We start from the raw sequence: 23,078 nt of genomic DNA, 5'->3' as shown, positions 1-23,078 counted from the left end.
CCATCGGATGTCGTGCGTTCCTAGTTTGTGAAAGTATTCACTCGGGTTTTAGTCTTTAGAATAATTAAGTGGTTAGAGACTTAGAATTGACACAGAGCACCTGCTGCATAAGGAGAAAAGAATTTTCATTCTGTCTTATTCTCCATGAGGTAAAAATGCTCCCTGGGCAAGCTGAGTGTCATCCAAACATGGTAACACTGTCAACCGTATTGTTTGAGTAGGACTTCATTATAGAACTTCTGAGGTCTTCAACTACAAAAATTGCAATTTTATGTTCCTTAACATTTGCAGTTGGCTGGTCCTCAGGCCCATTTCAGATTCTTCCTAAACTTTCTTCATTAAGTTCTTTGCTTCCTCCCCACTAGAGCCTCTTTCCTTCTTTGGAACCCTCGTGGGATGTCATTTTTTTGGTAACATTTCTTATTTTCCCTTTAGAGGAGATATCTGTGTATTTATCTTATCCCTCCCACTCTAGGCTCTTTAAGTTAAAGGACTTCTTCATCCTTACACCCCTGCGCTGACGAGGACAGTGTCAACAAACACGTCTTGACTTGGATGAGTAATTCTCTGACCTCACTGGGTTTGAGTTCAGAAGCTGCTCTTCTGGGCATCCGTTCTTTCTGCTTGTATTTCCTCATGAAATGGTGTACCTTGTCTGTCCTCAAGTTCTTCATGTGTAAAATAAGGGGCTGGATGAATTCATCTCTAGGCTCCCTTCCAGCTCTGCCTCGTTCTGCTTCTCAGGGCTGGGCTGGAACAACTGTCCAGTCGTCGGCGACCCGGGGGAGAGCCGCATTAGCTGGGTGTTGCCCAGGTGGCCACTGCACTGCCGTCTAGATTGCCCCGGCCACGCAGTGGGGGTGGAGCAGGCGCGAGGCTGAGTGATGGCAATGATGCTGCTTTCCCCAGGTACGTGTGCATCGCCATGGAGGCGCTGGACCAGCTGCTCATGGCCTGTCACTGCCAGAGCATCAACCTCTTCGTGGAGAGTTTCCTCAAGATGGTGGCCAAGCTGCTTGAGTCTGAGAAGCCCAACCTGCAGATCCTTGGCACCAACTCGGTAAGGGGGCCCAAGGGGCTTTGCGGGTGGGGATGGTGGGGAGGGGGTGTAGGACCTCTGGGTCAGCATGGTGAGGATCCATTCCTATTTGGTTTCTGACTTTTAAAAATGATTTTTCCCTTAAATAAGTTTAGGTGAGGCCCCAATAGATGTAAAAATAGAAAGGGAGGTATTTCTTTGAGAGCGGGGGGTGCCCAGTGCCCTCAGAGCTTGGCCCCTGACTCCATGGGGCATCCTTTGAAAGCTGTCCAGGTTGTGCTTCTTTCGAAGACGGAGTAAACGGATGTTCACAGGACAGAGGGATCAGATAAGTGGGAAGATCACAGGGAAGCAGGAAACAGGGCTTCTGGCTTAGTTCTGCCCTTTCCTAGCTGGGTAACCTCGAGCGGGTTATCTTTCATGAGCCTGGCTTCTCACTGATACCCTGAGTGGATTGAACTCAGTCCAAGCTTTGTAACGTAACTGGTCTCAGTACAAGTGGCGGCTATCATGAGGGCTTATAGTTTTGGGAGAGAAGAGCTATCAGATGTGTCAGGAACTCTCAGCTTTGCATGTATCTAACATACTTGAATATCCCGCTTGTTCTCTTCCATTTCTTGCTGTCTCTCTATTCCTTCCCCTTCAGGGAATACTTTCAGCTCCAGGTCTTCAAGCAGCTTGGTATTAAAAGCCCTGACATGCAACTATTTTACAAATATCACCAGGAAAAAAAAAAATAAGTTTAAGGTTTGCCTTCTTAGCCTTCCCAACCTGACTTTTCTGAGTGTTTATTGCACAGGTCACAGCTGCTTTTCTGTTCTACTTAAGTTGATTTAACCAGAAGATAGTCTTTCAACTCTTCTTTCAAAGACCAAAACTAACAACCTATTCCCCTCTTTCCTCTCTCTGTGAGCCAGCTGCCTTTGACAAATTACATATACAGTAGCTGAGGGTAAATTCTTTTGTCATGTTGCCCTGGCAACAGCTTCAGTTACTGTTTCACTTGCCCTGTTTAAGATAACTATAGTCTAGAAGAGAACATGTACATGGAAACTAAACCAGTCATCAATGCATCCAGAGGGTATCTCCCCAGGGGTCGGCGGGGGAGACATAGAAGCATGTGGCTGTCAGCGCTAGCGTTCCCTACAGCACATCCCGGCCCAGGGTAGGCACTTTGTTAGCTACAGGCTTGAAAATTCAGAATCCTGCCAATTCCTAGATTCCCCATCACAGTGAATCACAGTATTAGCAAGAAAGCAGTTGACTAATGATTACCGTACTGCAGACAATGGAGATTATGTAAGGAGAGGTGATTATAAGAAAGTTGAGTCAGATAATTGCAATAGATTCAGAGTTCAGCTTCAGAGGCAGGCTTTGCTGGCAGTGTCCCTCAACCAGATGCTCTTTCCAGCTCTCTAAGCCCGGGACCTCCTCTCTCTTTCTTTCTTCATCCTTAATGGGTCTTTATCCAGCTTGTACTTGACCACCCCAAGGATTGAAGCTACGGTAAAACCTGTCAGCAAAAAGTCTGGTTTTGCTAATACCATTCCTGCACATCATCTGCAGTAAAGTATAATTTTTTAAATTGAAGTGTTGCTTTCAGGTCTTTAATGAGAATATCTGAACTTGGGATGACAGTGAGAGACCAGGAAAGTCAGGGGATGAGGGGGAGCCAGAGCCAGCTAAGCTCAATCATTTGCTTAGGGATTGGCTTCTGCATACCTGCCTTATTGCCTGAGAGGTCCAAATGTGTGTCCCAGGGACAGGGCAATGACCATGTGCCTGACTTTCTGAGGTCACTCTGTGAGGATAAGCTGAAAATATTAAATCTGAGAATACCGAGGTCCTTCACATAAACAGTCTCATATATTAGCCTAGTGTAAATAATAAAATTATTAGGAAGGATCACGGATTTAAAGTTTGTACTTTCATCCCTCCCTCACAACATATATAAAAATGAACTCAAAGTAGATTGAAGACCTAAATGTAAGAGCTAAACCTATAGATTAGAAGAAATACAGGGGTGTATCTTTATGATCTTGAATCTGGCAATGGATTCTTAGATACAACAATAAAAACAAAAGGAGCAAAAGAAAATATAGATGATTTGACTTCTTCAAAATTAAAAACTCTTGTGCATCACAGGACACTGTCAGGAAAGTGAAAAGACAACCACCAAATGGGAGAAAATATTTACAAGTTGTATATCTGATAAGGGTCCAGTAAGCAGAATATATGAAAAACTCTTACAGCTCAACAGCAAAAAGAAAACCCAATTAAAGTGGGCAAAGGACTTGAATAGACATTCAAGGAGAAGATACACAAATGGCCAACAAGCACATGAAATGATGCTCAGCGTCACTAATCGTTAAGGAAATGCAAGTCAAAAAAAACCCACAGTGAGATACCTCTTCACACCCACCAGGATGGCTATATTTTTAACAATCCTATAAAATGACATGTTGGTGAGGATGTGTAGAAATTGGAACCCTTGTACGTTGCTAGCGGAGATGTAAAATGGTATAGACACTGCGGCAAACGGTTTAGTGGTTCCTCCGAAAGTTAAACATATAGAATTACCATATGACTCAGCAGTTCTCTCTAGGTATATACCAAAAAGAACGGAAAATGCATACTCAAATAAATACTTGTACACCAACGTTCATAGCAGCACTGCTCACAATAGCCAAAAGGTGGAAACAACCCAGAAGGTCATACGTTATATTTCCGTTTAGCTGAGATATCCAGCATAGGTGAGTCCATATAGACAGAAAGCAGATTAGTGTTTGCCAGGGTCTGGGAGAGAGAGGAACGGAAAGTGACCGATTAATGACCAAGAGGTGGGTTTCCTTTGGGGGTTTGCTTTAGTTGCAAAACATTGTGAATGTATTGAATGCCACTGAATTGTGCACTGTAAAAGGGTTCATTTTATGCTTTGTGAACATTACCTGAGTTTTTAAAAATTGCTCTTTCGGGCTTCCCTGGTGGCGCAGTGGTTGAGAGTCCGCCTGCTGATGCGGGGGACGCGGGTTCGTGCCCCGGTCTGGGAGGATCCCACGTGCCGCGGAGCAGTTGGGCCCGTGAGCCATGGCCGCTGAGCCTGTGTGTCCAGAGCCTGTGCTCCGTGACGGGAGAGGCCACAACAGTGAGAGGCCCGCATTCCACAAAAAAAAAAAAAAATAATTGGTCCAAATAAAAATTTCCCTAATAGTCCTCACACTGTCTTGTATGGCTGTCTTTCCCATCAGGATTCAGTAAAGATCATGTGTTTACTTTGTTTTCTGTGTCTCTTATGTCTCTTAACCAGTCCCAACCCCTCTCCTGCCCCTCTTTGTTTTTCATGATATTGCCCAGGTCACCACTTTGCAGAAAGCCCCACAGTCTGGGTTTGTCTGATTATTTCCTTGTGGTGTCCTTCGTTTTGCTCTCCTGTCTCTTATACTTCCTGCAGACTAGAATTAGACTTGAAGGTTTGACTGGATGCGGTTAAATACTTTGAGGCATAACACTTCACGGGGAATGCTGGGTCCTGCACTGAGCATCCCCAAAGGACCCCAAGTGTCTGGTGCCCCACTTTTATGGATGCTAAGTGCCATCCCAGGTTAGGGTAGTGACAGCTGGCTCTCTCCATTGTCAAAGGACTTTTTTGTCTTTGCAGTTAGAAATCTGTGGAAACCACGCAAATAACCCATTCCTCACTCGTTTTTCAGCTGATGTTTCTACCTCTGGTGGCATTTCTCCCCGTTGACTGCACCTTCTTCACATTCCCTTGACCTCCTGGCCCTGTCATCCCAGCTCTTCCCACCTGGCCCACCCTTCTGCGTTTCTATGGTGGGCTAAATAATGGTCCCCCAAGTATGTCCACATCCTAATGCCTGTAACCTGTGAATGTTACCTTACATGACAAAAGGGACTTTGAAGATATGATTAAGTTAAGGATCTTGAGATAAGGAGATTATCCTGGGTTATCCAGGTGGACCCCATGTACTCACAAAGACCTTTATAAGAGGGAAGCGGGAGGATCAGAGTCAGACAGAAGATGAGAGACAGAGAGGAAGAGATTTGAAGATGCTCCTCTGATGGCCATGAAGATGGAGGAAGGGGGCCAGGAGCCAAAGGATGTAGGTGGCTTCTGGAAGCTAGAAAGGCCAAGGAAACAGATGCTTCTCTGGAAGCGTCCAGAAGGAATGCAACCCTGCAGACCCATTTTAGACTTCTGATCTCCAGAACTGCAAGGTAATACATTTGTGTTGTTTTAGGCCACTAAATTGTGGTGATTTACTACGGCAGCAGTAGGAAACTAATAGAGTTTCCTTCATTGATTCTCTTTCTCCATGTCCCCATGAAATGTCTGTGGGCTCCAAGGTTGCTGCTCTGTCCTCTTCTCACTCTATATGCTGCCTCTGGACAATTTTATCAACTCTTGTGGTTGCAACTTGTCATCTATAGACTAGAAATTCTCTCATCTTCCACACCACGACAGAAATCGGCACTGCTGGAGACCAGCAGCCTAGAAGTGGGTTCCATGAAGGGAGGTCAGGGCAGAACTGTGATGCCAGTGGAAGAGCTCAGGTCACGGGGGTCAGCGCCAGCAAATGATGGGGATCTTAGAGCAGAGGCAGCCAGTGCTTCCCTGGGTCCGCGCTTCCCAAGTGTAGGCCTTGGAGGCTGGCTAGCACGTGGGACTACTTGGGACCAGAGGGATCACCTTCTCGGGCAGCAAGACTGGGCTTTCCCAGGAGTTTTTAAAACCACAGTCAGTTTTGCAAAGAATCTTGAAGGAGGAAAGATGTAATATGGGTAGACAGGGGAGGATGTCCTAGGTCTAGGGAATCACTACACCCAGGTTGGCAGGCGATTTGCAGGGCACGATCATGTCACAGTAGGACTGTTCCTCTGGCTTTAGTGAAAACTGCTTCCGGGAGTTGCTATAAACAAGAGCAGTTGGGAGAACAGGGTAGGGGGTGTTAAAGTCAAAACCATGTGGTTTACAAGGTCTTTTCCAGCTAGGGTTCATCTTAGTGCAACAGAACAACCGTTCCCATTTTTCCTTATGTAGGTTAACACAGCGAAAAGGCCTGCAGTCCTACCATGGAAGAGTTAGGGTTCTCTCTATGCCCAGTATTTTATTTTTTGGCCGTGCTGAGCGGCACGTGGGATCTTAGTTCCCCGACCAGGTATCGAACCCGCGGCCCCTGCAGTGGCAGCGTGGAGTCTTAACCACTGGACCACCAGGGAATCCCTATGCCCAGTATTTTACAGTGTGGTTCTATTGTTGACGACAGGGAGTTGGGTTCAGAATGCCCATCTACAGAAGAGAGAAAGGCTGACTTCTGCTTGGAGAGACTTGGCTAGCGCTGAAGTGAGGCTGACCAGCTCAGCTTCTTCTCCAGACCCAGGGAGAGCTGGTTTTGCAATGTCAATATTTGGAGGTTGCTTTCTTTCTATTGACCCAGCCCCTTAGTAACTCTCAGTTTTCACACAACCGTGTCTCCTTCCTGCTTGTGCCAGAGGGTTGGTAATCTCCTCCAGCAAACTTGGCACCCTTTGTTGTATATGAAGAGCTGAAACTTTGGTCTTGCAAGGGTGGCCCTAGTGGTGCCCTTGGCCTTTGAAGTGTCACATCTTCACAGTCTCCAGTTTGTTGCTATGGAGACCTTCCTCATCATTGCAATATCTTAAAAAAATAAAACAAAAAAAACCCAACTTTATTATTTCACAATCTTGTGCATTAGGCAAGTAGCATTTTAACAAAAGCCATTTGTAAGGTATGACCTAACAATGGTAGGGGTGAAGTAGCCAGGAAGTTCCTGCTGTATCAAGTGTGTAAAACATTAGTGAGTCACACAGGTAAATGGGCCCAGTGAAAACGTATGGAGTGTTGACAGCAAGCCAGAAATCCACTGGGGGAAAAATGAGGTGATAACTGTTAACTCTGGTGGGCTGGTCATACCAAGCCTATGAGGCAGCTGCTCTTGCTGGCCCCATTGTACAGATGGGGTGACCGAGCATGGGGCGCTTAAGAAACGTGCCTCCTATCAGCCTCCTACTAAGTGGGAGATGGGATTCAGAAATGCATTCTGGTTCCAAACCCCTTCTCATAATCATAACACTGTTCTGCCTCTAATAGGAGGGATGAAGGCTCTGTTTTATTTTATTTTATTTTATTTTTTTGCGGTACGCGGGCCTCTCACTGTTGTGGCCTCTCCCGTTGCGGAGCACAGGCTCCGGACGCGCAGGCCCAGCGGCCATGGCTCACGGGCCCAGCCGCTCCGCAGCATGTGGGATCTTCCCGGACCGGGGCCCGAACCTGTGTCCCCTGCATCGGCAGGCGGACTCTCAACCACTGCACCACCAGGGAAGCCCCAAAGGCTCTATTTTAAACCCTAGAGTCTCAACCCCATCTCAGCCAGGTTTGGGCATGTTTCCCAAGTGGACTCCTACAGTGGGTGTGGTCCCATGACCAGGTACCCCAGATTTGATCCTCAGAACCACAATTACCAAAGTTTCCATTTGGGCCTCCTCCCGTCAGCCCTGGAGGACTCAGGAGCAGCTTGAGGTGGGCTCCCTCGGAGCTGCCCCCATGGGGATACTGCAGGCCAGCGTTCCCTGACCAGGTCATCTGGGCAGGTCATCTGTGCTGTCGTAGTTTCAGACTCAGGGAAGGGAAGCTCCTCCCGACAAGCTATCAAACCAAGGGTTCCCAAGGATGCTCAGAGCTCCTGGTACCAAATGTTGCCTCTTTTATTAGCCCTGGTGCCACCCGTAATGTAATAAACGGGGTTCAGTCCCTCTGGATGGCATCGAGTGCAGCCTCATCACCAGATCTCGTAACAGAGCAAGAGTCCTGGAGAGCGAGGCAATGGCCTGGCTGGTCGACAGCCTGAGCCTGGAGGCTGCAGCCTCCCGGGCCTCAGAGATGGACCACTTGGTTCAACCCCAGGCCACCCCAGTTCAAAGGAGGTGGCCATCTCTCCAGCCTTGACTGGCCTCCATTACCAAGGACAGGAGGAGGCCAAAATATATTGCTTAAGCTTTCTTCCTCCTAGCCTGCCTCGGATCATTTCCACAGCTACTGGTCCAGCTTTCCAGTAAAAGAACAAAGGACGTGGGGTCTGTAAATGCCCTGCCCCAGAATCTCCAGGGTAGGAGTTGGTGGGGCAGGGGGGGGTTGTTCCGAATGCAGATGCCTAGGTCCTACCCACAGAGAGTCTTGTTCAACAGGCCTGGGGTGGCTCAAAAGTCTACATTGTCAGCAAGCTCCCCAGGTCATTCTGATACACAGTAAAATTTAAAAACCACTGGTGGAGGGCAGAGAGCATCAAAGTATCAGAATTCCCAAATTGGAACCCCAGCTCCACTTGTCACGGGCCGGGCTGACCTGAAATAATTCAGTCGCTCCCTTAGAGCTCCAGTTTCCTCATCTTCACAGTGGGAGCAATATCGCTCCTATTAAACTCGCTGGTTTGCCAAAAATTACGTCAGGTAATGGATGTTTCAGTAGGCTGGAAAATGGTCCCCCAAAAGATGTCCACGTGCCAATCCCTGGAACCTGCGAATGTCACCTGATACGGAAACAGGGTCTCTGCGGATGTGACCAAGTTAAGGATCCTGGGATGGAGAGATTATCCTGGATTATCCGGGTTGGCCCTAAATGCAATCACAAGGGTCTTAGAAGAGAGAAGCAGGGGGAGGTTGGACACAAAGGAGGAAACAATGTGCAGACGGAATCAGAGACTGGAGGCATGCAGCCCCGGGAAACTAACATGATGCCTGAGCTGCAAGTGCCTTAGAAATAGTTAATGTTGTTATTTCTCGGCATATAGGCATCAACTCCTTCTTTCCCGGAGTGCTGCCATCCACACGTGGCGTTAGAGATGGGGCACGGGGCCTGGTGTGGGTCCTCCGGACACAAACTCCCGTGTCTATAAATAGCTTCTTCAAGGAATATTTTGAAGGCGCCCAACGGAACAAAGTATGAGTCAAAACAAAGCAAACATGCTTCACAATAACCATATTCGAAATTGTTTTTCTGGTGGAGCGGAGCGGCAGGCGCGTGGAGAGTGGCGTGCTGTCTGCGAAGCAGTATCTTGAATGTATGCGGTGCTGAATCCTGCCGGACCGTAAAAAGTTTAAGCCTCTTAGAACTAGGAACCTCACTTACAGTAAGCCTTGAATTCACTCAGTTCCTGTTATCCCAGGAACTCAGGGAGCTTTTCTTAATTATCTCCACCTCATTCACATTCCTAGGAGGTGATATATGCATTTTAAAGAGATGAAAACAAATGCTCGGCCACATCTTCCCGGTTTTGCTGTGCCGGCTGCCCAGAGCTCCCATCGAGCCCCACCTCCTTGTCTCTCAGTGCTGGGCTCTGTCCCATCCTATTGCACTAACTGACCTTCGGTTCCTGAAGGGTGCTTCAGGGGGCTTGGCCCTCATCTTCCAACTTCCCTGCCTTCTGCCACCATCCTCAACTCCCACCCTCGGGCACCAGTTCATTGGGGTGGCTGTTAACTCATTTCCTTCTTTCCATATTCACACCTGCCCCCGGCATCCTGCATGGTCACCTGCATGGTTCACGCTGCCCATCTGGGCTCCTCCTCTGTGAATGCCTGGCTGGAAAGGACAAGGGTCACACTGCACCAGAGCCGAGGACCGGAGTTGATGAGCAGACCATGAAAGGCCCCTATCACCATGCTCACTGCAGCGCAGAGCCCTGAGCATTCCTCCGGGCAGGCTCTGCATACATCCCCTCGTTTAACCCTGGTGACACCCTGTGGCATAGGCCCCATCACCCCCATTTTTCAGATGAGGAAACAGTGGCTCAGAAGCTAAACGATGTCCACAGGCACACAGGTGACAAGAAGCAGAGTGAGGACACGGCTGTCTGACTGTGGGCCCGGCAGATGTAGGCGAGTATAGTCCACTTAAATAGAGCACCATCATGTTAAAATCGAAAATGGAGAAGGAGACTCAAAACTAAGTTTCCAGGGAAGAAGACTCTAGAAGAGTAAAAATCTGGGGATGCAGAGAGTCACGAGAGAAAAGAGTGAGGGAATTTTCCAGTGAGCTTAGCAGCTGTGGCTGGCCCAGCTAGGGGAGATTCAGGAGTGACTGCTGGGCCGGCCTAGAAGAAAGCCTCTGTAGTTCTAGGAAAGGAATCCCCATGCGTGTTTTCTACCCTGCGTTACCTCTGTGGCTATCACAGAATGTTCCATTTTTAAAAAATTGGGGCTTCCCTGGTGGTGCAGTGGTTCATGGGTTCGAGCCCTGGTCCGGGAAGAACCCACATGCTGCGGAGCAACTAAGCCCGGGTGCCACAACTACTGAGCCTGCGCTCTAGAGCCTGTGAGCCACAACTACTGAGCCCGTGTGCCGCAACTACTGAAGCCTGCGTGCCACAACTACTGAAGCCCACATGCCACAACTACTGAGCCTGTGCTCGAGAACCCGTGAGCCACAACTACTGAGCCTGTGTGCTGCAACTACTGAAACCCCCGCACCTAGAGCCCGTGCTCCGCAACAAGAAGAGCCATTGCAATGAGAAGCCCACGTACTACAACTAAGAGTAGCCCCCGCTCACCACAACTAGAGAAAGCCTGCACGCAGCAACGAAGACCCAATGCAGCCAATATAAATAAATAAAATTAATTAATTAAAAGAAATTGATTGTAATCTCCACTTTAACCTTGCAGCCAGGGCGTCGTAGTCGAAATCTTCAGCAGCCTGTACGGTGTGGAAAACAGTCAGAGCAGACTGGGCGTGAACAGGGCTCTGGCCAGGCCACCTGACGCGCCACCAGTCCTTGAGGTTCCACGGCACTGGAGGAAGGGGAAAGTCAAGGTTGAAAGTGAAGAGGCTTGGGAATTCCCTGGCGGGCCAGTGGTTAGGACTCCGTGCTTTCACTGCCGAGGATGGGGGTTGATCGCTGCTCAGGGAAGTAGGATCCTGCAAGCCACGTGGCACAGCCAAAACAAAAAAAAAAGTGAAGAGACTTGATGTCACGTCCACAGAGATCAGGAATCGTTCCGTGAAGTATCAGCGTGGGGAGGGGGGCCAGAGGGAAGGGAGGCCGCCAGGTTGCCTGTCAGGAATCCTGCTGCGTTTCTCAAGCGTGAGCCTCAGACCATCTAACAGATGAATCTCCTCCAGTGCTGACTCAGCACGTCTGGGGCTTGTGGCAGATATCTGCATGGTCACGGAGACCCCTCGACTCTGTTGTACCGCAGTGCTTGGAAACCAGTGGCCTCACTCCTGCAGCCCTCTTAAAAATGCCAGACTAAGGTCCCCTCTGGCGGCTTCTTCATCCTGTTTGTTCTCCCTGACAATATCCATCACCCTCGCCTCCCCAGAGCAACTCTCCTGGGTCATTTGGCCTGAGGCGCTAGAGGAAGCCAGGAGCAGGAACAGAGCTGGAGGTTTTCTGGGCAGAGCTCTGTTGGAGAGGCTCGTGCTTGAGACCTGGGTTTCTCCTGCAGGACCCTGGGCAATTATGTAACATTTGTGGGTCTCAGTCTCTCTGTAAAATGAGAATAATAATATTTCTCTAACTTAGAGTCATTTTAAGAAACAACAGAGCTGATGTATGTCAAATGCTTAGGGCAGTACCTGATACACATATGTTCTAAACATTGTTGCTATTAGCCCATAAACTCCTACACCAGTGACCATGAAGTCTGATTATTCATGCTCCTGACATACATTTGGGTTTACACAGTCACTATATTGGGGACAAAGTCTTTGACTGTTTCTCCTTTATTACTGGCCTCTTTTCTTTTTCAGTCTTGTTTTGATTATTCTGAAATGCATGCACTCTCGCATACACATAGTCTTATCTTAAGCTGCCTCATCATATTTGAAGTAGATATAGCATCGATAAAAAAAATAAAGAAATGTAGTGAACGAAGACTGGGCTGCTTATTTCACACATGGGAACACCAAGACAGAAGTCAAATGTCCCACTCAAAGGTCACCCACCAGTTAGAGGTAGATCTGCGGTTAGAACCGCATAGCTGCATGACCCTCTCAGTGGATGGACCAAGCCAGGCTTTGGCCGTGGGGAGTGCAGCCTGGGAACATCCTGTTGGTGGTTAAGAGCAGCAGTGCACCCAAATTTAGTTTCAGCCTCGGTATCAGCCTAAGTCTGTGTTCTAGCCCATGGGGCTTAGGAAGATCACGTAGCCAAAGGCCAGCTCTACCGTTGTTCCTGAACTTGGGTCTAATCAATGATCTTGTGATCACATGGATTACCACTATGCCTCTTCTGCATAACCCCATCAATGATGCAAGCAATGTCATTTGGGTTTATTGCTAATATCAGAATACTTCCACATATATGTGTGCATTTTAGATGTAACTTAGAAGGGAAGATTTCCTTATCTGCTTTGCATGTTGAGGTTTTATGATTCAGCAGAAAATAAATGCATATTTATTATTGTAAGAACAGAACACTGTAATAACAAGGATGTTTGTGGAAGTTGCTAATTTTCATCCCCAAAAAATTTATGAACAACTTTTAAGTAGTTAAATGGGGAAACAGGTTGACAGTTGATACTGAATATTATGAGTGTGCTGATGAGATAATTTTAGGAATAACAGTATGTCCTCTTTGAACCAACAAAGGTTTGTAAAAATTATATAATAATACAAGGCAGAATAGTGGAGGATGTAGTCTAAGTTTAGTCCGTTTAGAGTTGTTTGTGGTATTAAATTCATAACATTAAACAACATAACCTATAAAAATTATATTTAACTTTTAGTCATTTAACTCCACTCAGTCTGTGATTCCTGCTTCTCTGAGAGACTCATTTGAAATCAAGTCCCTATTTAGAGCTGCAAATGTGCGGCCTGGTGATGACAGAAGGAATCTAGTGGCTGAGAATGCTGAGCAAGGCTTAATGAACCGAAATTGCAAACGTTAAACGTGTACTCAAAATTTTAACAATAAAACGTAATTACAGTTTTAAATCAAATTTCAGCGCTGTCCTGGTTTCCCAGAATGCATTCCTGGGTGGTGCTCTGTGCTGTGGCCTTGGCTTTTGCTCAGTTTCCAGCGTTATTCCTCACAGCCTTTCAGCCTGTATGTTTGGGGCAGCTCTGGATGTACATGGGAGGAGGAACTTAAGTGACTGAGCCCCCTTCTCTTTCTCTTCTCTTCCATCCTCTGCTCACCCAGCAGGGGAGGGCTGAGAAGGGCCAGGGGTTCTGCTCTGTTGTGTAGAAAGGAAAGGAGAACTCAGAAACTCAGATTTCCCGAGTGTGCTCTGGGAGGTGGACTATAGCCAGGTCCTGAGATGCATGGTTCCTAAGATGTGTTTTCTTGTGGCTTTACTATGGCAAAGGGCCTGGGGGATGCCAGGTCCCCGAGCCCAAAGGCGAGGAGCATGGCGGGTCACCTCACGATGCATTTCCCCTCTCCCCCCACACAGTTTGTGAAGTTTGCCAACATAGAGGAGGACACCCCATCCTACCATCGGAGCTACGATTTCTTCGTGTCTCGCTTCAGTGAAATGTGCCACTCTGGCCATGAAGACTTGGAGATCAAGACTAAGTGAGTATAAGGGAAGTTGAGGAGGCTGTGCCTCTAATGGCAGAGGCATTGATGGTCCTGCAGAGCTCCCAGCCCGGATTGCGTGTCTGATTTCACTGGCGTTTACCGAGGCTCTGATGTTGCTGGTGAGGAAGGGGCACCTGGCGGGACTTAGGTGGATGCGTGGGCAGAGCTAGGCTCCCAGCACATGCTTTCTAAAGGAACAGCCTCTGGGGACAGAAAACAGGGTGGGATGTAAGGTGACGGTCCTCTGAGCCCAATTTGAGAGCCAGTGACACACACATGTACACACCTGTGCTCTCTTTTGTTCATAAGTACATGCCTTTATACACCCTAGAAACACTCCCACTCACCACTCTCCATCAAAATATACACCCACAAATAAAAAGCCGAAGTCCTCACACTGGCTGATCCCTGCTGTCCTCCTGAGTTTATCTCCTCCACTCTTCCCCTCCTCATTCCCCTTCGGCCACACAGGCCTCCGTGCTGCCTTGGAAACACACCAGGGACATTCCTGCCACAGGGCCTTTGCACGGTCTGTTCCTCTGCCTGGGAGGCTTCCTCTGTGGAGCTGTACAGCTCACTCCTTCACCTCCTTCAAGGCTTTGCTCAAGTGTCCCCTTGTCAACAACGCCTTCCCCTGACGCTCGCCTTCTCCCTCACCCTGCTCTGTTTTTATTTCCCCATAGCACTCATCCCCTTCAAACATGTTCCATAATGTACATATGTTTCTCATTCATTGTCTGTCTCTCCCCACTAGAATGTAAGCTCTGTGTGGACGGGAGTCATTGTTTTGTTCTCTGACGCATCCCAAGTGCTAAGACTGCCTGGAAAGCAGCAGGCACTCACGACATACTTGTTGAGTAAGTGAATGAAGGAATGCTTTTCAGATCAACATCTTGAATTACAGAACACACTTTTACACACACATACTCACACTCACAAAAATACTTAACTTACAGAAATACATTCCTCGACATAGAAATTAAACCCCTCAATGAAATCACAAAGAAATTCACACAAATATATGCTGATACCGATAGATAAAGGATGAGAAGTAAACCACTGCCTACAAAGAGTGCTTATCAACCTGGGGAGGCGAAATGAAACACAGGAAAAGGAGGAGGAAGGAGGGAAAAGGGCTGAGCTGTCCTTACCAGGCAAAGCTGCAGGAGGCGGAGAAGGAAGGGGCTGGGGGCTGAGGCTGGGTGGCCAACATGCCCACGGGAGACTGGGTCTCCATGGCTTTGTTCCAGAGCTCAGCCCATGGCTTCTTCCTGCATCACGTCAGCACTGCAGCGGGCCCGAGTGCACATGATACACAATGGCACGGTCCAGGAGCCCTGTGTGCCCCGAAACTACAGCTTCCTCACTACGGCTGCTGGTCTGGGTTGGAGAAACAGGACGTGAACCCCTCCATCCCCCAGGCTGCCTGTTCCCAAAGCTCCCAAGCTGTGGAACGGCTCCAGGGCAGGACCCTGTGTGACTGATGGCAGTGTCCCTGCTCCCCAGTCTCGCCTGGACCAGCCAGGGGCTCCCTGGGGCTGTGCTGCTACAGTGCCTCAGTGGGGCCAGTGGGGGTCACGGGAGGAAGGAACCCCTGTCTCCCCAGCGCTGGTTCCCTCAGCAGCTACCTCGCTCCAGAACGGCTGTGAAGAGGCAGAAGGGGCTGGAGCAGGTGGGGTGTGTCCAGAAGCAGGTGATGGGGAAGGGGGGGACTGTGACCAGGTGTGGCTGGAACAGGTGCTGACCGCAGGTAGAGCCAAGCTCCAGGAGGGGAGGGGACACTCCATGCTGCTCTACACACACTCATACACGTACAACCGCACACACACACTCCACAGCAGGGGAGGAGGCACAGAAGCAGACATGGTCGCACCGTGTCCTGATGGTGTGGGGAGCGACTGGAGGTCGGGAGAAGGGTGCTGAGGTTTGCTTCTGGCCACCGGGCAGTGCCATCAGCACCCACAGCCTGGCACCTGCCGCCCATGGAAGCAAGGCTGCCGGGTGAGGGGAGTTTCTCCCTTTGTGTTGTCTCCCATCCCTAACCTCCCTGCACCCCTTCTCCCTGAGCTCTCCCCCTGGTCCTTCGCAGCCTTTGCAGAGCTCAGAGCTCCTTTCCAAGAACTACCCTTGGGTCTCATGAATAGGTGTGTGTGTGTGTGTGTGTGTGTGTGTGTGTGTGTGTGTGTACTCCCCTTGGGTTCAGAGACTTCCCAGTCCCTTGCACGTGGGCAGGCCTCCACTGAGCCCATTATAAGGAACAGTAAGAGGCTGCTTCTCCCCCAGGCCTGATCAGTCAGCTCTGGGCATCATGGAATGAAATGTGTACCTATGTGGAAGGGATTCTGGGGAGATTGAAAGAGTGAAGAAAAATTAATTGAGTCACACATAAGGAAGCCCTGGGTAGAAAAATTTCCATCCCCTGGGCCTGGTTTCCTGCCAGCCAGGCTCTCTTGGGTGGGACATGAGTCCAGCATGTCTGGGATTTATTTCTGTAGTGCACTAGGGAGCACCTTTAACCTGGAGCCAGGAATAGTTAGCAGAATTGTATTACAGTTACTTCGTCCTCGAGTCCGGACAACCTCAGCTCAGGGTGCTGACCTGGCTCAGGATTAGAGGAGCTAAGTGTTTGCCCGGGAAATCCTTGTCCATTGCCAGCAGCCCTAATGGTCCTGGGCCAGGGGATGACGGTGCATTAGGCATCTCTCACCACCCAGTTATGGTCTCCGCGTAAAGCTCAGGGTAGCGCCGTGGTAACAGCACTTAAAACTGAAGCTGAAATGACAAATGGCAACTAAATATTTAGAAAAACTGCTCAACTCCAATAATCATCAAAAGGATACGAAGTGAAATCGCTACAAGATGTGAGGATTTTTCTGAGCCACAAAATTAGAGCAGATGTTTAGAATGAGATCCCTAGTGCTGAGGCAGGCACAGTGAGGATGGTATTCTCCTGCAGCTTGTGCAGTGGGCGTGGGGGGAATCTGGCAGAACTGGGAGCCTTTCATTCCTTACCTTTCGATTCAGTCATTCTACTCATGGCAATGATTTGGAAGGTAGTAAAGTACTTTGTACAGCAATGTCCATTGTAGCATTATTACAGAAGCAGATTTAGAAACAACTTAAATGACCAATAGGCGACTAGTTCAGAAAGTTCTGATAACAGTGTAGCACATAACCATTCAGCATGTTTGTGAGTTAATGATATAGGGAAATGCTTGTGATAGAATGCTATAGGTGAAAAAAGCCAATACGAATTACATATGCAGCAGGTTCTTGATCCTCTTATATATTATACACAGAAGAAAGGAAAGACACCAAAATGCCAAGATAATTATCTTTGAGCGGCGATGGCATGGGAAATCATCTTTACACTTTTCTATAATTAGCATGTATTATGTTATAATCAGGAAAAAAAAAAAAAGGTTTGGTTAAAAAAAGGAACTTCAGGTTGAAATAAATGGCCAGTAAAGAGGGCCGCCTCCTGCAGGGCTGTGCTGATCCCTGAGTCAGCAGAGTGGGAACTGGGGATGTGCAAAAGGGGTCCCCTCTGTGCTGTTACTCATTTCCCCTCTGCTTTCTCAGCCAGCTTAGTCCCAGCCAAGACCTCTTTGTGCCTGAGAGCCTGACAGCTCTGTGCCTCCCCCTCCAGATGCCCTCCCCCTCCAGATGCCCTCCCCCTCCAGATCCCCTCCCCCTCCAGATCCCTCCCCCTCCAGATCCCCTCCCCCTGTAAGTTGCTCACAGCCCTGGTTTCTGCCTCGTCCGTTCTTGGCAGCACTTTGAGCTCTTATATCTTGGGCTCAAACTGGAGAAAACCCAGCTGGGTACTAAAGAGCCTGGAGAAGCTGGGCACCCTAGGGATGAAGCCCGGGTGGTACGGGGCAAGGGCTGTCTGGGAATCTCCAAGACAAGCCAGAAGACGTGGCCTTCGTGCTCACATCCACCAGCACAAGAAGGCGGCCAGCCAGGAGGCCAAGTCACATGAAGAGTAGAAGGTGGGCTCTGTTCTGCCTTTTAAGGGACGAGTGCATCCCTAATCCCCTCGCTGTGCTCCTCTCCTTGTCACAGAAGCTGGACTTGTCAGGGCTTGCAGACTTCATGGCCCCATGTCTCCCTTTTCCTTACAGAATCCGAATGTCAGGTATCAAAGGTCTACAAGGGGTGGTGAGGAAGACCGTGAATGATGAACTGCAGGCCAATATCTGGGACCCACAGCACATGGACAAGATCGTCCCATCCCTGCTTTTCAATCTGCAACACGTGGAGGAGGCGGAGAGGTGAGCAGGAGACGGGGGAGCTTGCACGCGGCCCTGCAGCCCTCCCAGGGCACTTGGCAACCACACGGCTGGGTTGGTTGGTAAAACCCAGCCCCAAAGTCAGGGCTCTTGGCTTTTGTGGCTTGTTCTGCAGTGAGTCCAAAGCTGCTTCCCTAGCAGCCTTGGCTCTGGCCTTCTACCAGCCTGCTGTACCCCTTAAGGTTTGCATTCCTGAAGGAGAAACAGTAATGGTGCTGGGCTCCCTTGGGTAAGTGTGTACTGAACACAAAGAACCAAGAGTCGGGTTCCCTTGGTCTTTCTAGAAGCAGCAGGCCAAGGAGGTTTTTAAATGCCTTTCATGGTTCCAGGTGCTGAGGAGGACCTTTCTTCTCTCTCACTTCCTAGTGGTGTTCCAGTCCCTTAGAAATGCCCACTTGACCAGCCAGCAGCCACTTGACACGAGTTACAGATACTGAGTTTTAATCTGGGAACCCCTGGAAAGGATTCATCCTGTCCCTGCCCCTCACTCTTCCCCTCTGTGAAGTGGGATGGAGGGAGAGTTTCACGGTGCTGTCCACGTCGCCTGGGCATGACGCCGATTGAAGATATCGTGGGTTCCCCACTTTCTGTCAGTTGAGCCTGCGCTGCTAGAGCCGGTTGGGAAATTTAGTGTGCCCTCTGGTGGTTGTTCCTGGAATAGCATCTCACTGACAAGCTCCCTGGTGGTCTCAGGTGGAGGTGGGTGGCTACCACTGAGTTGCACCTAACTAAGCCAACGCCCGTGCCTTTCCCGCTTTTTCCCCTCCTTCCTCTCTCCCCTTCTCTTCTGCTTTCTCCAACTCTGTCGGCCTCCCTCTCTTCTTATCTCATCTTTCGTTCCTTCCAAAGCCTTGGGGGCATGGAGACACTCGTGGTCTGCGCCTCTCCAGGCCCATGGTGCTCAGGGCATCTATCCTTCCCACAGAGGCACATCAGGCCTGTCCCTAGGATGTCCAGAAAAAGAACTTTATCCCTCCTCCCACAATCTTCCTCCACTGTGGGCTTCCTTACCCCCATTTAACTTCTGACAGCCTCAACACCTCCCCTGTGACCTAGTGCAGCCCACGTCAAATTCCTGCTTGTCCTACTGGGACCATTTGCGTGAGGGAAGCACAGAAGGCCTGCACAAAGCGACGCCCAGCTGTGCATTCCATCCCTCACCCGTGGGCTGTGTGTTTCCACAGCCGGTCCCCCTCCCCCCTCCAAGCACCAGAGAAGGAGAAGGAGAACCCTGCAGAGCTGGCTGAGAGGTGCCTTCGGGAACTGCTGGGCCGGGCTGCCTTTGGCAACATCAAAAACGCCATCAAGCCTGTTCTCGTGTGAGTGTTCCCCTTCCCCACCCACCCGCCTTCAGCTTTGAACAGTTTCAGGTCCGGCATCTCCTTGCTGACTCGGGAGGAGGGAAGGAGGTGTTATAGCTGTGGTGCTTCGGCCAAGTGGGTCCCTTCTCTGTGCCCATGTTCCCCGCACTGTGGCATCAAAAGCTACCACATGGTGGGCTCCCCTGGTGGCGCAGTGGTTGAGGGTCCGCCTGCCGATGCAGGGGACACGGGTTCGTGCCCCGGTCCGGGAAGATCCCACATGCCGCGGAGCGGCTGGGTCCGTGAGCCATGGCCGCTGAGCCTGCGCGTCCGGAGCCTGTGCTCCGCAACGGGAGAGGCCACAACGGTGACAGGCCCGCATACCGCAAAAAAAAAAAAAAAAAAAGCTACCACATGGTGACCAAGCACAGTTTTGAGGAGAGGAGTTGGGAGGAGGAAGGTGCCCGGCTTCATTCCTGAGCCCACAGCTATGGAACCCTGTTCGTTGACTTCTCGTACTTCCCTTCTCTCACCTACACCTGAAAGCCCTTGCTACTTACCTGGGAGCTTCGAGAGGGGCTGGGTCTCTCGGGGGATGACTTTCTCCCACCAAGCTTCTCCCTCCTAACATCACTTGCGTTTCATAGTTACTCTCCATATTTTCTCCCTCACAGCCATCTGGATAACCATTCTCTTTGGGAACCCAAGGTGTTCGCCATCCGTTGCTTTAAAATCATCATGTACTCAATTCAGGTACGGCGGCTCCCCTGGTCCAGCCTGTCCCTCTGGCCAAGGTGGCGCCTCTCGGAGCGGAACGGTGCACACCTGGAGAAAACCAGCTGTCCTCTGTGACTTCTCCTAAGCCCCTAGTTGTCTAAACCTGCGCTGCTTAATCTTGTCGTGGATAAGGACTAGTTTAATTTCCAATATGTCACAGACCCATACTTTATAAAACACAAAAAGAACCGTTAGAAAAAACAAACGACAACCTCATGCAAAATACAGGCCCACAGACCATAATCGGCTGCCATGGCTTCTGTCAAGTTGCTTACTCAACACTTACTCTCAATTTCCATACTTAGCTCAATGTACATGGGCATCAGACAGATCTTGAACTGGCACCAGACCACAGGCCACACTTTGAGCACCACTGGACTAAACCACCGGGCCTCTTGTGGCCCTAATAAGACCTGGGATCTGGGGAAACCGAAAAGGAAGACAGTATCTTAAAATTGACTTTTGACCCATTTGAAGTGAAAGGGCCCAGGGAAAATGTGGAAATCCAGGTCTTCACTGGGATTTGACTCAGCTCCTTGTTGGACCGAGGAGGGGGAGGGGCTCAGGAAAAGGACTCGGGTATCCGGGTGCCACCTCTAGTGCCTGCTAGCCTTGGGACCTCCCTTTTGTCCACCCAGCTTTGGGTCCTCGTCGAGGGCTGCCCTGGCTCAGAGGCCATATGGGGGCTGCTATCTGGGGACCAGCACCTCTCCCTCCCCCCCAGCCGCAGCACTCCCACCTGGTTATCCAGCAGCTCCTGAGCCACCTGGATGCCAACAGCCGCAGCGCGGCCACGGTGCGGGCGGGCATCGTGGAGGTCCTGTCGGAAGCTGCTGTCATCGCCGCCACGGGCTCTGTGGGTAAGGGGGATCCCGAGTGGAGTGGAGCCTGGGGACCCCCCCAAGGACAAGGAACTGCCCTTAACCGTAGGCTGCCTCCCCTTCCAGAAGAGGGCAAGGCACGATAGGGAGGTGTCAGAGCCGGCTTTCCTTAGGAGGAGAAATCAGCTGGGGAAGGTAGTGGGCAGAGGAAGCCCCTGGCTGGAAGGGGGCCTGGGCTTGCCCGATAATGCAGGGCAGGGGAGAATAAGGGAGGAGTGCCAGCCCCGGATTTCAGGTCTCCCACCCCGCTGCGCTCAGGGCCCACGGTGCTGGAGATGTTCAACACTCTGCTGAGGCAGCTGCGGCTCAGCATCGACTACGCTTTGACTGGGAGCTACGATGGGGCCATAAGCCTTGGCACCAAGATCATCAAGGAGCACGAAGAGCGAATGTTCCAGGAGGCGGTCATCAAGACCATAGGTGGGCCCGGGGAGGGGCGGGGCCCGGGGCCGGAACTGCGGTGGGAGGGACAGGCAGGTGGGCAGACTCCAGGCAGGCGGGCGGGAAGGCGAGGCCCCTTCCGCGAGGATATTAGTCCAGGGGAGTGTAAGATTGTCATCCACTTAAATCGTGTTATTCACGGACACTGGGGGAAATGGAGTCAGCCCATGGCGCACACAGCTCACAGAGTGGCCTGGGCCAGGCCCGAGTTAGATCACAGCACAATCTCCCTGGGTTTCTCAGCCTGAAGTTCAGATCAGAGGCTGAGACAGGCGAACTCTTCCCGCACCCCAGTCCCCATTAGGGCCGCCTGATGCTTCCACGTTTGAGCGATTGGAGGGGAGGTGGGAGAAAGAAAGAGAAAAGGAAGGAAAGAGGACAGGGAGAAGGCCATGGATATGCACGTGGATGTGGAAGGGGAGAACCATAAAGCCACCATGTGCGTGTAAGGGCTCATCACTTTCAGAGCCCTCTGGTCCTAGCGCCACTGGAGCTTCGCCATCCCGGAGACCTTAACCACAGCCTCCGGAATAACACGTGAAGGAACGGGAGCCTGGAAGAGTCCTCTGCCGTCATCTAGGTGTCTCCCTCTGGGTCTTAATCGTCTCCCTAGAGAAGCAGCCCGCACTCTTCACAGTAGTTTGTTCAGCTGAAAGTTTGAGCGGAGACTCCAGCAGCTGCCGGCCTCAAACCCTCTCTTCTGTCTTTTTCCTGAAGGCTCCTTTGCCAGCACGTTGCCTACTTACCAGCGCTCCGAGGTGATCCTCTTCATCATGAGCAAGGTTCCACTGCCTTCCCTGCATCACCCCATGGAGATGGGGAGGACCGGGTGAGTCTGCCATGCCTTCCTCCCCCTTCCTCTCCCAGCCTAAATTCCACCTGACTCCCCGTCCCACGTTTTTGGGCTCTCTCCCTTCTCCACCTCAACTTTCCTGGTTCTGTCCTTACTTGTCTTCTCTCATTCTACTCTCAAATCCCTCAGCAGCCTTTAGTGGGCCTTTGGATCCTACAGTTCCTCAGGCTGTCCCACCAATAACAACCTCCCACCTTGGGGGGAGCCATTAGTTCCCTGGTCTGGAAATCACTGTCCTGGGTAACCCAACAAGATAAGCCTCATGGAGAATCTAATCAGGAGAAAGAACTGGGCAGGCAAGTGTGGGGTCTTTGCCTGTATCACCATCTTGGTGATCATCTGTGTCTCTGGTCTATAGGGAGAACAGGAACCGACTGACCCAGATTATGCTGCTGAAATCCCTCCTTCAGGTGAGCCTCTCCTGTCCCCATTCCTGCTCTGCCTCTGTAGGAGGCAGCTCCTTCCAAGGAAACAAGACAAGGCTACTACATACAGTTGTGCAGGTTGCACACTGCACAAACATGCCCAGCCAAAGGGGTGAGTAGGGGGCTGAAATCCAACCTGTGTTCCACTCACTAGCCAGGCTGGGTACCCACAGGGCTGGGTCTTCCAGAGCAGGCAGGATGCCTGTTTCTAACTTTCACAAAGGTACCTTCTCAGCTACTGATGGCCTTGTCACTCAAACATTATCTCTGTATTGAGGTGGACTCTATTGGTTCCCGCCCTTTTTCCCTCCAAGTATCTCCCCAGGTCCCTTCCACCTGTTTCTCCCTTGGTACTTATGACCACCTCAGTCCCCTAGCCACTGTCTTTCCCTTTATCCATTTAAAAAAAAATAATAGCCATAATTCTTTTATCTAACTTAATTTTTAATTTTTTTAAAAAATATTTTTGGCCAGGCCACGCAGCTTGCAGGATCTTATTTCCCTGACTA

At 50.2% G+C, this 23,078-nt stretch overlaps 1 protein-coding gene across 1 annotated transcript in view; it reads left to right on the top strand.

The window, feature by feature from the left end:
* EFR3B (EFR3 homolog B) overlaps positions 1-23,078 on the top strand; it is an 84,365-nt gene that overhangs the window by 46,643 nt on the left and 14,644 nt on the right. Inside the window, exons 4-12 of the mRNA XM_027113680.1 lie at positions 910-1,060; positions 13,469-13,590; positions 17,724-17,873; positions 19,076-19,210; positions 19,867-19,945; positions 20,694-20,829; positions 21,109-21,270; positions 22,009-22,120; positions 22,503-22,554. Coding sequence (XP_026969481.1) covers positions 910-1,060; positions 13,469-13,590; positions 17,724-17,873; positions 19,076-19,210; positions 19,867-19,945; positions 20,694-20,829; positions 21,109-21,270; positions 22,009-22,120; positions 22,503-22,554 — 1,099 coding nt within the window. The remainder of the gene's footprint in view (positions 1-909; positions 1,061-13,468; positions 13,591-17,723; positions 17,874-19,075; positions 19,211-19,866; positions 19,946-20,693; positions 20,830-21,108; positions 21,271-22,008; positions 22,121-22,502; positions 22,555-23,078) is intronic.

The sequence above is a fragment of the Aethalodelphis obliquidens genome, unplaced genomic scaffold (assembly GCF_003676395.1).
Source record: "Aethalodelphis obliquidens isolate GAN/ISIS:26980383/991018 unplaced genomic scaffold, ASM367639v1 scaffold12, whole genome shotgun sequence".
NCBI lineage: Eukaryota > Metazoa > Chordata > Mammalia > Artiodactyla > Delphinidae > Aethalodelphis > Aethalodelphis obliquidens.
The sequence above is the reverse complement of the archived record's forward strand: the minus strand, read 5'-3'. Positions and strand labels throughout refer to the sequence as shown.